This window comes from Gopherus flavomarginatus, chromosome 3 (assembly GCF_025201925.1).
Source record: "Gopherus flavomarginatus isolate rGopFla2 chromosome 3, rGopFla2.mat.asm, whole genome shotgun sequence".
Lineage (NCBI taxonomy): Eukaryota > Metazoa > Chordata > Testudines > Testudinidae > Gopherus > Gopherus flavomarginatus.
The window spans coordinates 6,349,671-6,366,789 of NC_066619.1; the positions used below are offsets into that span (position 1 = coordinate 6,349,671).

The 17,119-nt window shown below is 41.7% G+C and overlaps 1 protein-coding gene across 2 annotated transcripts in view; it reads left to right on the top strand.

The window, feature by feature from the left end:
• Positions 1–17,119, top strand: part of KIAA1328 (KIAA1328 ortholog) — a 262,209-nt gene that overhangs the window by 588 nt on the left and 244,502 nt on the right. For both annotated transcript variants that reach the window (XM_050943589.1, XM_050943590.1), the window contains exons 2-4: positions 2,127–2,162; positions 4,248–4,387; positions 11,518–11,612. In XM_050943589.1, the coding sequence (XP_050799546.1) occupies positions 2,127–2,162; positions 4,248–4,387; positions 11,518–11,612 (271 nt within the window). The remainder of the gene's footprint in view (positions 1–2,126; positions 2,163–4,247; positions 4,388–11,517; positions 11,613–17,119) is intronic.

Consider the following 17,119-nt stretch of genomic DNA (forward strand, 5'->3'; position numbering starts at 1 on the left):
GAAGGAAACACAGAGACTGAGGGCCCTCTGCTCATGCGGAGGTGCACACAGATTGTGTATGTTTGTGTGTAGAGACCATGGGGTTGTTTCATCTCATGGGGTGGAAATATAGGAGTCAGCCTGGGCTGGGAACAGTGTCCTGTCCCAGCCTGTCATGTATGGATGAAATTGGAGGAGTATCTCAGCCCATCTCGGCACTGGGAGTGGGCATGTGTGTACATGGTTGTGTACTATCTCAGTGGGAGTGGATATGAACTGTTCTGGGGACATTTGGTAGGGAACACACAGACTGGGAGGTGTCTCAGCTTGGAAGGGTGCTGCTGTTCTGGAATACAGTGAATGTCCCTTGCAGGTGGTTTTATTGGCTCATGCACCATACCTAGTGCCACAGCACTGCTGCTTTATAGAAATGTTGGTTGTTGCCGTGACATTGTTATTTTAGTCTAAGCTCTGCATGGTGGGGAAAAAGTTGTCCAATGGGCATCTTGATCCTAGCTGAGGCTTCTTGGATCAAGATGGTACATAAGGACAGCGACTTCTTGTCTCCCCTGTGGACCACTGCATTCAGCATGTGCAATTGGCTACATTTTTCACAGCTCTCGGCGAGTTGCAAGTGTCGCTGTTTATCTGGGCAGAGTTTATGTGGTGGTGGTGTAGCTGTGTCGGTCCCAGGATATGAGAGACAAGGTGGGTGAGGTAACATCATTTATTGGACCAACTTCTGTTGATGAGAGAGACAAGCTTTCAAGGTACACAGAGCTCTTCCTCAGGACTGGGAATGAGAACGATGGTTTGTAAATATTGCCCTGCAGTATTTGAGACTCAAACGTTGCAGACAAAGAACATGAAAGTGAGACAATTGAAGAACTGATGTAATTGAATTTCATTGTCCGTGACAAGAAAAACGGGAAAAAGTAAACAGCGTAAATAGTGATGCAAGTTGGACTTCTGCAATTCTTTCAATCAAAGGTGGGCTTAATTATTTATTTTGCAAACAAACATCTTTACCTCTGCTTACCAACACTGTCTCTTTAAAGAGACAAGATAGGTGAGGTAATGTCTTTTATTGGTCTAACCTCTGTTGATGAGAAACAAGGTTACACGTAACCTGAAGAAGAGCGCTGTGTAAATTCAAAAGCTTGTCTCTCTCACCAACAGAAGTTGGTCTAATGAAAGCTGTTACCTCACCCAACTTGTCTCTTTAATATCCCGGAACTGACACTGCTACAACAAAACTGCATACTGTCTCTTTAAAGAAGAGACTCTAAAGGCCACACCCTGCTCTGGATTCTGCTTTTTTTTGTGCTCTTATCTTTAGACTAATTTATATGGGGCAGGGATTTTGGCTCTGTAGGCACTACTGTAATACAAATAATATGTTGCCCAGTTCCAGGTGCTTTTAGAGGGCTAGATATAGTAAATTGTATTTATGATTGTAACAACCAGTTATTTGAATATTTCTGAAATAGCTTTATTCACAAATAACTGCCTGAAACCAAATCTAAATCTCCTGCCTAAACAAATACATGAAAAGTCCCTAGACATTCAACTCTCATCTATCCTTTGAGGAAAGATCAGCTGAGAATGACCAACTTCCTTTTAAATCTTTGTTTCCTTTTAGCTTAATGGTCTTAGTCATATACCTTGTGCACTGTGTAGTCTGTTGTGGTATGTGGTTCAGTGTCAGTGTGACTACATACATAAGTCTCAGCAATTTGCCTTCGCTGTCTGTCCTAAGAGATTCATTATATAATGTTAACTTTAGTCTAGTTCAAATAAATATTGTGTTGCTTCATTACCTTAATACTTAGAGTTGCAACTGGGTCTGGTCCTGTGAATCTTTTGTAAAGATGACCTCTGAGATGATCTTTAGATGAAAGCTAGTACATACAGAGTGCATATGTTAGTAAGTGTCTTCTTTTCAAAATCGGCATTCATGTTTTGTTCTGGTCAAGTTTGTCCTGCAATAGATGCTTTCTAAATGGTGGAGACTCATAAAAGGCGTTGGGTCAATAATTTTTTTGCAAATCACAGATTTAAAGGTGCATTTTCATATTTCTTTTTGTAGATCTCAGCTTGGACTTCTTTCTCTTTAATTTGTTTTCCTTTAATGAAATTGCATACAGTTTCTGATGAAGAACAGCCAGTGGTGCATGTGCCAGGTATGATTTCCTAATAGTTGTAAATGACACTTTGTCAAGTGAAACATTGCTGTGATTTTTCAGTTTTGTATTTTTCAGTTGCACATGAGACATAGAACCTGCCTGTGCTGGGATATAAAAGATTATAGTAGAGGATCTATGGCTCACTGATTATAAAAATATACGGTAGAAGATGAGTTGTTTTAGGGACTCATTCCGATGTAGTCATAGGGCACAGTTCTGTCTAATCTGTGGTGTAGGCTGAATCTTAATTGTATCGCTGTTAAAGACTTGAACATCTCTAAATGCTTGAACATCTCTTAGCTAGTTTTGGGGCAAGATGAATTAAAAGGAGATCAATCCAGTCTATAATAAAAGATGGAACTGTTGTACATTTAGTTTAGATGGCGGTATTAATTGTCCCAGAATTTATAATCATATTAACTGTTTTCAAACAGCGAGCCTTAAAACAGGTATAACAAGGTTGTGTCTTTGCCTGATTCTAAAATATATGCATGTAACGCATAACACGAGCAAGGTGTGTGTGTGTGTGTTGACGGAATTGGGCTGCAAACTGCATTGAGAAACCATGTGATCGAGGTTTGGACCAGCACAGTTGACGTTACTTTTTTTTTTTTTGTATAAAACCCTAGTTATGCAAGGTAGAGGGACTATGTTACAGCGGAATTAAAACATGGCTGAATGTGATTGTAGCTAGTATGGCTCAAGCCCAGATGATGACAGGGCCTAACAGTCTGTGACCTGGAAAGGAAAGTTTGTGATTTTAGGATAACTTTCTGGATTTACAGTAGAAATAGTTCATAATGCAGACCAAAAAAAATCAGACAACTTTAGGAACTCTGTCCCCTCTAAATGGGGGTGAAGAGTGGGATGGAAGAGAGGAATTCACTTTTGAAATCTCCACCCAAAAAATAAATATACCAAGTTTGCTAATATAAGTGAGAAATATTTAAAACTGCCTGGTACCTCTGAACAGTGATAAAAATTTGGTTCTTAGGGTTCTAAAGACCAAAGACCTGAGTCGTCAGAGCTTACTACATAGCTACTGGCAGTGGAGCTGAACTAATGTTAGCAATAGTGAAAATCTCTCTAGTGTTCACACAGTAGTCAGGGTGCTAACCTAGGACTTGGGAGGCCTGGGTTGAGTTCCTTGTTCTGCTACAGACTTCCTTTGTGGCCCTGGGCAAGTCATTTAGCCTCTCTGTGCCTTGCTTCCCTCTCCTTCAGGTAGGGTTAATGGCACTTCTCTACCTCTCAGGGGTATTGTGAGGATAAATACATTAAAGATTGTGAAGCATTTTGAGATGTACTGGTGAAAAGCTCCCAGATAAGAACCAGGTATCGTGGTTACCCATAAGTTTGACATGAGGAACAAATAGCATTAATCTTGGGCAAAAATATACAGCAACAATATATATGTAGGCTTGGCAGAATTCTTTTTTTAATAATTTCAATAGATAATATCACTTTTTATTTTTAAGCATTTTTAGATTTTTATTGATAAATTTTCAGAGTTGTGAGTAATTATGAAGGGGTCAGACACTAGTTAATGACAGATGCTGAGATTTGAAAAGTTAGTTTTATAATTGTTAAAACACAAATTGTCAACATCACATATAAAAATATACAAAGTAAATACCCTAAATTGAACTGAGTTTTCAAGCAGCATTTTTTTGACTTTGCCTCTGTACGTTTTTATTATTGTCAATGGAAATATTTTTTCATTTGTGTGTGTACAGTGAAATTGACATTTACCAATTAAAAAATCGAATGCTTCCGAGACTAAATATCATCTGTAAAATGTGAAACATTAAAATATGTCACATGAGCGGTGACATTAGCCTTATTTGTGATGCCTAGTTAGTCCTTATTTACGGTGTTATTACAGAAGGACCTTTGGTTTGTACTTTGGTTTGTGCAGTCATAGGACAGAACTAGCAAGTGTGTTCCCAGTCCATAGGTTATTTTGGGAGTATTTACAGAGTTTATTTGGAAGCGTCTGTGATAAGCTCTTGGGGGGGGGTGGGGGCGTGTAAGAGCAAACTAAGAATCTCCTCTCAACGTCTGTTTGTCTTCCTCCTATAGGCATTTCTGCCGAAGGAAATTTAAGAACAAGACATGTGGTAAAGGGTCGAAAAAGCGAAGCTAAGCTGAAGGTCCCTGGAGCTGCTCCTTCTGCTTCCACGGATCCATTGAAAAGCACAGGAGACCCAGCAGGGCAGCAGGTCAGCAAGCATGAACTTTTCGTATTCTGAAGAGTTCAGACAAATAGTAGAAAAAGTTGTAGCTAATCATTACGTATCACTGATTTTTACGCCACTGCAAACTTGCATGATGGCTAGCAGGCAGCACTAGTGATGAAGTCCCTTTTGAGAGGGGCCTGCAGTCTAAAGACAGGGCAAAGACTAAAACTGATGACTGATATGAACGATGTGCAAGTTGGACTGTGTTAAACATGTATTGTTATTCCCATACAGTTCTATGTACAGTAGATCTTTGATGAGCTATGAAATAAGCTACAAAGCACCCGAAGACATCAGAGAAAATAGTGATCCAATCTAGTCCATTGGTTTCACTTCTGAAATAGTATCTCTTTAATTTTAAAATAGGAAATAAAAGTTTAAAGACCTACTAGGTCACCTACACTGTTCCTCTGCAGTATATTGCAAGACAAGTTCCAAAGCAGTGGGACTTCCTTGTGAGACTGTCCCATAGTCTAATAGACCTCACCATTCAGAACTCTATGGTGAGCTGTGTTCACCTGTGGAACACTGATCATGGCTATTAAACTAGTAATATTTATTTAATGCCTCCTTTGTCAGTCACTATCATCCTCCCATCACTTAGGTCTGGGATCTAGCCATTATATTGTACTCTCTACAGCCGCACATTCACGAATTGTCTAAATCTCCTTGTTTCTTTCTTCACAATATCTTTAAGATCCAGCATTCCTGTTACCACACAGCTAAAACTCTCATCTAGGCCTTGTGTTCTGACTACCACATCCCCCTCCTCCTGTGTCCTTAACCAATGCCACCGTGCCCAACTTATGTCCATTCCAAGTGCTATTGCAGAGATTGTTTTGCTGGCTCACTGCTTCAACCACATTCCCCCTCCCACTTTGCATCCCTCTGCTGGTTCCCTCTTTTCCACATCAAATGATAACTAAGGCTAAGATTTTTCCCCGGTTATTGTTAGTAAAAGTCATGAACAGATCACAGGCAGTAAACAAAAATTCACAGAGCCCCTGACCTGTTTGCTACTTTACTAAAAATAACTAGGGACAGGGTTAGGTAGGGGGAAGGAATGGAGTCCCAAGGGGGGGAGGGACTGACAGGCCGAGCCCTCCACCATGGCAACGGGCATAGCCCTGACCCCAGTGGCCGCAGCGGGGGGTGCAGCCATGGGAGACATTCAGCCCTTGTTCCAGAGCTGGCTCAGCTGTGGGGCAGGGGTGCATGACCCGACTGAAGCCCCTGCCAAGCCCCGGCCGCCGCGGTGAAGGACACATACACACATGGTTCTGGGAAGTTGCAAGGGGGTTGCGTGACCCCAGCTGCAGCCCCACCAAACCCGGGACACCATGGGGCTGTGGTGAACGGCCCCAGCTGCAGCCGCCAGAGGAAGCCACGGGGCTGAGTCTGCAGGGTCCTTGTTCCAGCCCTGCCGCCGCCTCTTGAAGCCCTGGAAGTCACGGAGGTCATGATAACTACTTGTTTTCACTTTAAAGGCCCTTCATGGCCTATCCCCACCCTACTTATCCCTACTTTATGTGCATTTGAGCTTTTGACTCCTGCCTGCACTCTGCCAATGATACCAGTCTTGAATCCCCCGTTTTCCAACAAGCACTTTGGTGCTTTCTCCCATGCTTCCCCTTATACATGGAAGCTGCTCTCGATAAACACACCCAAGGCCAGCTTGTTCTTCAGACCCCTCCGTAAAACTCTCCTCTGCTGTGTTTCTGCGGAATGCTTGACAACGGTTAGGCAGCTGCTGTGCTGTGCCCATTGCGTCTTGTATTGTCCAGAAGTCTCACCCTGTGTTTCTTTCATTTTGTGCTTAGATTGTGAATTGTTTGAGGCGGAATTGTCTTTTTGTTGTGTTATACAGCTTGTAGTACTGTTCGGCCTTCACCCCCATTCAGCCTCCCTAGCTTTTACTACTGTATAAATAATAATAAAGAGGGATGGAAACTAGATCATAATCTTTTTACAGTGGACTCTCTTGTTGTCTTGCCTTGCAGAATCCTTATGGAGACTTAACAGTTCAGGCTTACCCTTTCCATGATAAAGGAAAAAAGAAATCTCATGATATTTTACTTGCTACAGTCAGGTGAAGTTTTGCAAGGTTTCTTTGCTCCTAGAGTCATGATGGCCACTGCCCGTTGTGTCAGAGGTGTTTACTATTGAAGGAAGAACCGACCCCTTTACTTTGATATATTTCAATTATATGTAGTCAGAGGTGAGATGATGGAACACTGCATTGAAGCCAATGAATTGTTCCCTTCTAATATGAATCCTAGCAGAGCTGACTTGGTCTTTCATCATTCACAAAGCAGATCTGAGTACCATGTGGATGCTATATGTAGGCCTTTTTGGATGAGACATGAAAAACAAAGGTCCTGTCAACGCTGTCTAGACGTTGAAGATCCCATGATACCTTTTGTAAATCAGGATTTGCCCTGGTGGTCTTGTCCAAAATTCTTCTTCCTCCTCCCCTTGGATGTTGGGAAGAGGTTGACTACCAATCTCCACCCCAAATGTGATGGTGTATGGGCACGTTTTGTGAAGGGCTTTGGGATTTTTGGGGCTAAAGATGCTGTATAAATGCAAAATACTAGTCTAAGGCCATGTTCTGCCCTGACTGATTCAGTAGGGTTGGACAAGATGTAAAGCTGGATAGAACTTGGCCTGTATTTTCATTTGTGTGTGGAGACAATGGCCTTCTCATTCCATTTTAAAAGTGTAATTATACTGTTAACAATTCCGGACCTTGATGTGTGTTGAGGTACAAATCTGCCTCTGAGAGGCCACCTTGCATCACTTGTTAGTAGCTGGGGACTATGAATGTGCAAAGACAAGCTTGTCTGGCTGCTTCTTCATCCCCTAAATCCATCTGTGTTGCTGTGAGAAGTTGCTTTGGGCTGGGGCAGAGGGTTGGGGTGCAGGAGGGAGTGCGGGCTCTGGGAGGGAATTTGGGTGCAGGCTTGGGACAGGGGGTAGGGTGCAGGGGGTGTTGTGTGGGGTGAGGGGTGTGGGCCTTGGCCGGGCAGGGCTTACCTTGGGCAGCTCCCAAAAGTGACCAGCACATCCCTCTGGCAGCTGTGCTGGGGAGTGGGGTGTCAGAGGTCTCCGCGCTCTGCCCCTGCCCACAGCACCACCCCCGTAGCTTCCATTGGCCACAGTTCTTGGCCAATGGGAGCTGTGGAGTTGGCGCTCAGGTCAGGGGCAGCACGTGGAGACCCCCCAGGGGCCGCAGGGATGTGCTGGCCGCTTCTGGGAGCGGAGATAAGCCAGGGTAAGTAGGGAGCCTGCCTAAGCCCCACTGTGCCACCAGACTTTTAGCGTCTAAAATCTCCCAGTTTGTCTTCAGTATCCTCTGGGAGATAGAGCCTGATTCCGGGAGCCTCTCTGCAAAACTGGGAGGGTTGGCAACCCTACTGTGAAGTAGTCAGATCAAAGAAACCTGCAGCCTGAAACTCAAAGTGCTACCAAAGGAAGTATTTAATTTAAATAAAAATTAAAAGGCTTTGAATGAGAGTCATTTTAAAGCTTAGGGTATGGAATAACATAACTCTGCATAAGATCATCGCCAGTCTTTCTATTAGGCTACTTACAGTAATCGTTTTCTTAGCTTTTGAACACTGGTTTGAAACAAACTAAAGATTGAAGGGCACATTTTCTCTTTGGTGTGTACACTCAACTCACATTACTGAGAAGCATTCATTGTGAAGGAAGGTTAAACTGTTATTGTTTGCTTCATACTTTCAACAGTTATTCTGTATTGTACTTTGTGTTAAATTGTGAGATCTTTGAGGGCAGGATTATTAAGTACGATGAACACTTAGTAACACTCAGAACTCATAGATGTCTAGATTCCAAGGCCAGAAAGGATCATTGTGATCGTCTAGCCTGACCTGTGTTACACAGGCCATAGATCTTCTCCGGAATGATTCCTTTAGAATGAGAGCAGATCTTTTTAGCAAAAACATCCGATCTTGATTTAAAAACTGTCAGTGATGGGGAATCCACCATGACAATTGGCAACGTTCTCTGTAATTTTTTCCATCCATGTGTGGAATGAGTTTTGTTTTGTGCACCAATATTGAGGTGATGTGCGCCACCAGTTAGATTGGAGATCCTATTATTAAATATTTTTCCCCCAGGTAGGTACTTATAGTCTGTAATCAACTCAACCCTTAACCTTCTCTTTAACTAAAATCCATTGAGCTCCTTGCGTCTGTCACTATAAAGCATGTTTTCTAATCCTTGAATAATTCTTGTGGCTCTTCTCTGAACCCTCTTTAATTTATCTACGTTCTTCCTGAATTGTGGGCCCCAGAACTAGACACAGTATCCTAGCAGTGGTCACACCAGTGCCAAATACAGAGGTCAAACCACCTCTGTACTCCTACTCAAGAATTCCCATGTTTATTCATCCAAGGATCATGTTAGTCCTTTTGGCCACACAGTCACACCGGGAGCTCATGTCCAGCTGGTTATCCACCATGACCCCCAAATCTTTTCCAGACTAACTGCTTCCCAGGATAAAGTTCTCCATCTTGTAAGCATTGTCCAAATTTTTGTTCCCAGATTATACATTTACATTTAGCTTTATTAAAATGCATGTTCTTTGCTTGTGCCCACCTTACCGAGCATTCCAGATTGCTCTGAATCAGTGACCTCTTCTCTTCATTATTTACCACTTCTCCAATTTTTGTGTCATCTGCAGACTTTCAGTAATGATTTTGTTTTTTTCCAGGTCATTAATAAAAATGTTAAATAGCATTGGGCCAAAACCAATCCCTGTGGGATGACATTAGAAACTCACCCATTCAATGGTGATTCCCTGTTTACAGTTACATTTTGAGACCATGTGTGCCATGTTATTTTTATACCTTTTTGGTTTTCAGTCAGAATGTCATGCCTTACAGAAGTGTAGATATATTACATCAACACTATTACCTTTATCAACCAAACTTGAAATCTCTTCAAAAAATATCTAGTTAGTTAGGTTCTTTTCTCAAAATAAATCCATATTGATTGGCATTAATTATATTACCCTCCTTTAGTTCTTTATTAATCGAGTCCTGTTTCAGCCATCCATTATCCTTCTGGGATCAATGTCAGGTTAAAAGACCTATAATTTTCCGGGTCATCCTATTTACACTTCTTAAATATTAGCACAACATTAGCTTTCTTCCAGTCTTCTGAAACTTTCCCAGTGCTCCAAGACTTACTGAAAATCAACGTTAAGAGTCCAGCAAGCTCCTATGGGCAACTCTTTTAAAACTCGTATGCAAGTTATCTGGGTCTGCTGGCTTAAAATTGTTCAACTTTAGTAGCTGCTATTTAACATCCTCATAAGATACTAGTAGAATCGAAAGAATTTTGTACGATTTGACTACATCATCTGATGTTCAAGGTTTAGAACTCTTCAATCTACTCAAGCATATAGGAACGTGTCGGTTTTATTACATGTATGTAAAGATCTAGCACACTGTAAACTTTCTTGAGTATTTGCCATTACTTCCACTTAGTTTGATTTCTGTTTTATTACTACCAAATTCTTGGAGAAAATAATATGGATTAAAAATAATTCAATCTCCACCTCCTTTTTTGGGTCGCTTTGTATTCCATATAGGTTCCTATACTGAGCTCATCACTGTAGTATGATAATGCCGGGCACAGGCCTTGGATAACTGTCACTAGCTGTATAAAGTTGTTCTTTTACTAAGTAAGGCCAAACTTAGAGTTCAGTGGAGAAGCCCATGGAAATATCCACAGTTATATGTAGGCTTTGCAGAATTCAATTTTTTTAATATAATGTTGATTGATATTTTCTCTCTTTATGGACTTAATTAGATTTTTACAATTCAATATTCAGTTGTGGGAAATTAAGTACAGGTAAGACAATAATTATTTAATGACAGTAGATGTTGAGAATAAAAAATGAAGGTTTTATAATTGTTAAAACAAAGTGTCAACCTCACATGTCAATATACAAAGTACACTTCTGCCCCGATATAACATGACCCGATGTAACACGAATTTGGATATAACGCGGTAAAGCAGCGGGGCTGCGCACTCCGGCGGATCAAAGCGAGTTCAATATAACACGGTTTCACCTATAACGCAGTAAGATTTTTTGGCTCTCGAGGACAGCATTATATCGGGGTAGAGGTGTAGATACCCTTAAATCAAACTGTAAGTTCTCAAATGGTGTTTTCCTTGCCTATCTCTAAATTTTGATCATTGATGGAAATATTTTTTCACTGTTTGTATATGCATAGTGAAATCAACATTGACCAATAATAATCTAACTTGTCCAAGCTTAATTATATGTAATTACAATAACAGTGATACTGTGAGAACTGACTTTTAAACTATAAACTGTGTACGCCCTCTGGTGGACATGGGTACCAAATGCATCCATTTATTTAGGTGAAATATAGGAGTGGACTGGCTCAGAAAGAAGAGAGCATGGTAGATTAGATTTAAAAATTATCTTGTTTGTGGGGCAGGACTGGCAGTAGTTGAGAAACAGTTGAGTATAGTTTAGATTTTAAATCTAATAAAAAAAACTGACAATGGCTAGTGGGGGTGGGGGTAACTCAGTTTAGTGTATGTTTCTAAATAAACAAAACACAATGGAGCTAACAAGATACCTATCCTGTTATCACCCTGATCACTGCTTATATGTTGCATTCCTGTTGCTCTCTGACTCCTGTGTTTAGCCACACAATGAGTTCCTGATTTTGATCTGTCAATTTGGGTGAAGTCACAATAGAAATATAATCCTAGATTTGTAGGCCACCAGGGACCATTTTGATTGTCTGGTTGAATCTCCTGCATAACACGAGCCAGAAAACGTTGCCCAGCAAACCCTGCATTGAGCCCAGTAACTTGTGGTTGAATTAGAGCATGTCTTTTTTTTTAGAAGAATCCACCTCAAAATGTTGTAAATTGTTCCAATGGTTAATTACTCTTCAGGTTAAAAATAGGCACCATGCTTCCAGTCTGAGTTTGTTTAGCATAATTTTCTAACCATTACATCCTGAAATACTTTTAATAGTGTCAGAAATACTTGTTCTGTATATACTATTGCATTTTAAAATGCAGATTTTACTTTTCAGATCACTAATGAAGGAGGAGCGAAGAGTGCTTCTTTAAAGGATTTGTGTCCCGAGGACAAGAGACGCATTGCAAACTTAATTAAAGAGCTTGCCAGGTGAGAAGAAGCTTCACCTAAAAATGCATTATGTTTAGGGAGAGTCATTCTTTGAGTTAATACCAGACATCTTAGAACTTCATCTTTATTAAACAGACATAAGCATAAAGTGATTGCTCTTGCTGGAAGAGACTTACCCCCCCTTGACCAAAAAAAAGCTAGGCGGCATCAAGCTAATAGGCCTTTATCCTGCACATTGCAGGAGCCTGTTCACACAGAGCTAGTTACAGGATCATGGCCTTAGGGCATGGTTACATTTGCAAATGTAGAGTGCTTTGAGTTAAACCAGAGCGCAGTAGGGAAAGCACTGCAGTCTGTCCACACTGACAGCTGACAGCGCACTGATGTGGCCACATTAGCAGCTCTTGCAATGCCACAGAGAGCAGTGCATTGTGGTAGCTATCCCAGCATACAGGTGGCTGCAATGTGCTTTTCAAATGGGGGGGGCGTGGAGTGTGACAGGGAGTGTGTTGTATATATGTGGGGGGAGAGTGAGTTTTTGGGGAGCTGAGAGCATGTCAGCATGCTTTCTTGTAAGTTCAGACAGCAGCAGACCTCCCCCACCTCCCTCTCTCTCACACAGCATTCCATAGTAATGGTTGTTTTGTCTCGGAGCAGATAAGCAGCTGGCTGTCAAACGGAGCTTTCAAAGGGCATATCCAAAACAATGACAAGAGTGGCCACTTGACTTAAGGGGATTATGAGACGTTTCCAGAGGCTGATCAGAGGGCAGTAATGCAACATCTCATTCACACTGACGCTGGGGCGCTCCAGCGGGCGCGCAGCAAATGTTATTCCTCTCGCCGAGGTGGAGTACCAGGAGCACTGCAGCCGTGGAGTCAGAGCGCTCTACGTGCCTTGCCAGTGTGGACGGGTTGTGAGCTAGTGTGCCTGGGGCTCTTTTAATGCACTATAACTCACAAGTGTAGCGAGGCTGTTAGTTGCAACAAGGGCTCTTTCCTCTCGTGTAAAAGAAAATATTAAATTCTTTCAGTTATTTCCTGTGTTTTCTGAAATCACAAACTTTGCTGGTATGAAACTTTGCAGTGCTCATCTGCCAGTGGAGCAAGTTTTAAGAGAACTACCATTTAGAGGTAGGGGCATAAGCTTTTGTGGTTAAAAAAGCCCCACTTCTTCAGATGCATGGAGTGAAAATTACAGATGCAGGCATAAATATCCTGGCACATGAAGAGAAAGGAGTTACCTTACAAGTGGAAAACCAGTGCTGACAAAGCCAGTCAGGGTGGATGTGATCCACTCTCAATAATGAGGAAGTGTCAAAACCAAGAGAGGGAAATGGCTTTTGTAGTGAGCCAGCCACTGCCAGTCCCTATTCAAGCCAAAATTAGAAGTGTTAAGTTTGCAAATGAATTGTAGCTCTGCAGTTTCTCTTTGAAGTCTGTTTTTGAAGTTTTCTCATTGGGATGACTACTTTTAAATCTGTTATAGAATGTCCAGAGAGATTGAAGTGTTCTCTTACTAGCTTTTGTGTGTTACCATTCCTGATGTGTCATTTATGTCCATTTATTCTTTTACATAGAGACTGTCCAGTTTGGCCAGTTTACATGGCAGAGGGGCATTGCTGGCACATGATGGCATATATCACATTAGTAGATGTGCAGGTGAATGAGCCCCTGATGGTGTGGCTCATGTGGTTGGGTCCTCTGGTGTCGCTAGAGAAGATATGGGGACAGAGAAAGCAACGGGGTTTGTTACAGGGGTTGGGTCCTGGGTGAGTGTTTCTGTGGTGTGGTGTGTAGTTGCTGGTGAGTATTTGCTTCGGGTTGGAGGTGGTGAGGGCTGTCTGTAAGCGAGGATTGGCCTGCCTCCCAAGGTCTGTGAGAGCAAGGGATTCTTTTCCAGGATAGGTTGTAGATTGTTGATGATGTGCTGGAGAGGTTTTAGCTGGGGGCTGCCTGTGATGGCCAGTGGTGTTCTATTACTTTGTTAGTCCTGTCCTATAGTAGGTGACTTCTGGGTACTGTCTCGCTCTGTCAATCTGTTTCTTCACTTCCCCAGGTAAGTATTGTAGTTTTAAGAACTTGATAAAGATCTTGTAGGTGTTTGTCTCTGTGTGAGGATTGGAGCAAATGTGGTTGTATCTTAGGGCTTGGCTGTAGACAATGGATCGTATGATGTGTCCTGGATGGAAGCTGGAGGTGTGTAGGTAAGTATAGTGGTCAATAGGTTTTCGGTATAGGGTGGTGTTTGTGACCATCACTGTACAGTGCAAATAAGCAATCTATCTCCTGTCTTACATGTTTTAACACCCCTCCCCCCCCGTGATTGAAAAAGATTTGAGTCTCCTCACCACACAAAGATGAAAAATGAAAAGGAACTGAGTGAGTCACCCTGTTTTAGTTTCCATTTAAAAGGAGGGAAAGAACATTTCGTAATGTTACGTTACGGTGAATTTTAGGATGTACCATGTTTCTTCCATGTATTAAAGGCAAAGGCAATTTGTGATCACCAGCATTGCTTACTTATAATCTTTAAAAAGCTTCATTGAGTACCTGCTTGTTTGCTTTTGATGGTAAAACAAAAAAAATCAGATTTTTTTTTGCTATGTAAGCTCTCTGGGGCAGGGTCCATGTGTTTGTACTGCTCCAAGCACCATTGCACCTTAATCCTGATTGAGCCTCAAGCTGCTACTATAACATAAATATTAAAGAATAATATCGAGAAGATCATAATCTCTTTACTTGATGTTTAGCATCCACGTGTGCTCAGTGGAGAGGTCTGTTGCTAGGGAATCCCAGGCACTTGACTTTCCCTAGGAAGCTTATTTTTCTGTCAGATGGTAATATCAATAGTTAATTTAGGAGAAATAAAACTTTATAAGGGGAACAATCAGATTCTAAATAAAGAATTTAAAAAAATCTGCAGATTTTATCCCCTCCACTAACATTTCAGATTAAAACACATACTGCGTGGGTCTCTAAATGTGCATAAGTTACCTGACTGAACAAATGCACCATTTTTTACACAATCATCACTATAGGGCATGCATTCTTTTGGAAATCCTAGTTACACTGTCAAAGACTTCATAATACAATAGAGGTCACACTCTTTTTTTAATTTAAAAAACAAAAACCCCCTTTTGAACGTTTATCCTGGAATCTGCTGTATACCTAACTGTATGTTTCAGTTGTGTGTTCTCACTGGGCTGCTGGTATTTTTTCATAGTATTCTTTTTTTTTTCTTCAAAGAAAAGAACACTTTTTGTAAAATTTCATGCATTCTTCGAGATGAAAAATGGTGTCCAAAATATGAAATCATATTTTTGCCTAAACATTTTGATATGTCCCTACAAATTCTAAAAATACTTCTTCAGCTGTTTTTAACCATAGATTTCAAAATGCTTTGCAATAGTGAGCAAGCATCATTAGCCTTATTTTCTCAGATAGAGAAACTGAGGCACAGAGATGAAATATCACCCAGTAAATCAGTGATGCAGCTAGAAATGTTGATTTATTCTCTTCATCAACTGGAATACTTTCCTCGTAATAACTTGTTACAAATTTTTGCTGTACAATCTTTTAGTAAACTTCCAACTCTTCATTTTTAACTATTCCATGTGTTAGAATGTCTAGTTAAGGCTGTAATGAAGAATAGATTGCACTGAAGCCTGCTTACAAATGGTCAAATGTTGTAGCTGTTCTAGAAGCAGGCCCCAATGTTTGATATATAGGTGTATAATCTAATAATGAAAAAAACCCTCTATTACATTGTTACTCAAAATACACTGCTCCCAACTGAATTCCAATGCACTAACTCATTTAAACACGGGATTCTTTTAAAGTCTCAGATGCTTTGATTTTTCCCTGAGGATAGATTGATATTTCTGCCTGTCATTTCTCTGAAGAAAAATAGAAAGTGCAGCAACATTAATTTTGAAAGGTAAAATTAGTGGAACACTATTATTTTATATTTAGTTCTCTTTTATTTTTAAATCTAATCATATTTTTATTGGATGTAATTAAAAGTCCTTTGCAAGAGTGATAGGAAAGTTAAACTCTAACTCCTCTCACATCATTTGCTTTTAAAAAAAAAACTCTTCCATAATTTGATATTTCTTAGTAGCAAAAGAACCAGTAAAATACTGAAATTTCCAGATAGACTTTGCAGTAAACAATAATAGCCATTAATAATAATAATAATTAATAAAATAAAAACCTCATCTGGCCAGAGAGAAACTTCATAGGTTCTGATTGTTCCACACTGTATGCATGGAAATGTCATGGTAGCTGAGAATAATTCCTGCATGTTTATCACAGGATCATGGATGGACATTGTTTGGTTAATAACTGCCCATCTCAAGACAAACTGAAGGAAGGGATAAAATCCTGGCCATACTGAAGTCAGTGGCAGAACTTCCATTGATGCAAGTGGTCAGAATTTCACCCAAGATTTGCTGTAATAGCTCAAGTTATTGACCATCTCATTGGATATCTTGACTTTTCTGCAATGGTTTATGACTGGTGGAGCAACTGGAGATTGTCCTCATCTCTTTACCCTTGCAATTTTGTATGTGGAAAAGTGTGTGTGTGTTGTTCTTGAGGGCATTCTGCACCAAAAAATTAAAAACTCTGCAAACAATATTTTAAAAATCTGCAAAATTCTGCAAATTTTATTTCTCAAATAAATGTGGATGCTCCAGAATGGCAGTGGGGAGCACAGGCCACTGGCTGCACAGAGGCAGGAGATCACTGTGCAGCTCCCCACTGGGACATGGACTCAGCAGTGAGACTGGACCCAACCCTGACACAGCGCAAGGACCAGGCCTATTCCAGAAACACCTCAGGGCCCTGCCACTCCATACCAGGTGCACCAGCTATGGGCAGGCAGCCTCAGCAGGGCAGGATCCAAGTGTGGAGGGGCTTGGTGTGGGTTGAGAGAGTTCTGTGTGGGGTAATCTGAGTGTGGGCAGCTCAGGAAGGGATCCTGGGGGGATCTGGATACACAGAGGATTATTGGGGGCGTTAGAGGGGGCTCTGGCTGCAATGGGGCTCTGCAGGGGGGGTCGAGGTGAGGGTAGTTGTCTGGGTGTAGAGGGCTCAGTGGGGTGGGGATCTAGGTGCAGCTGGTTGGGTCTCGATATGGTGGGGTTTCTGGGGCGGGTGGTGCAGGGAGAGTGGGCTTTGTCAGGGGGTTCTGGATGCGAGGGAGGGGATGAGTTTTAGCGGGAGGGTCTGGATATGAGGGGATCTGGATGCACAGGGGTTGGGCAGATGGAGGAGCAGCTCCCTGTACAGTGATCCCTTCCCCTGCAGCTGAGGAGCGATGAGTGCAGGAAGCATGAGGAGAGGAGTTTTCAGAGCTTCCTACAGCTTGGAGGGGAAATCAGGGGGGTGGGTCTGACCTGGCCCCAGATGCTGTGCACAGGAAGAGGAAGTCTCGTTCTCCCCATCCCAGCCGGGGCTAGCAGCTGAACGCAGCACAGGATAGGAGCCACTAGCAGGGTCATCCCCAGTCCTGCCCCCTGCCACATAGCGATTTATCTCTCT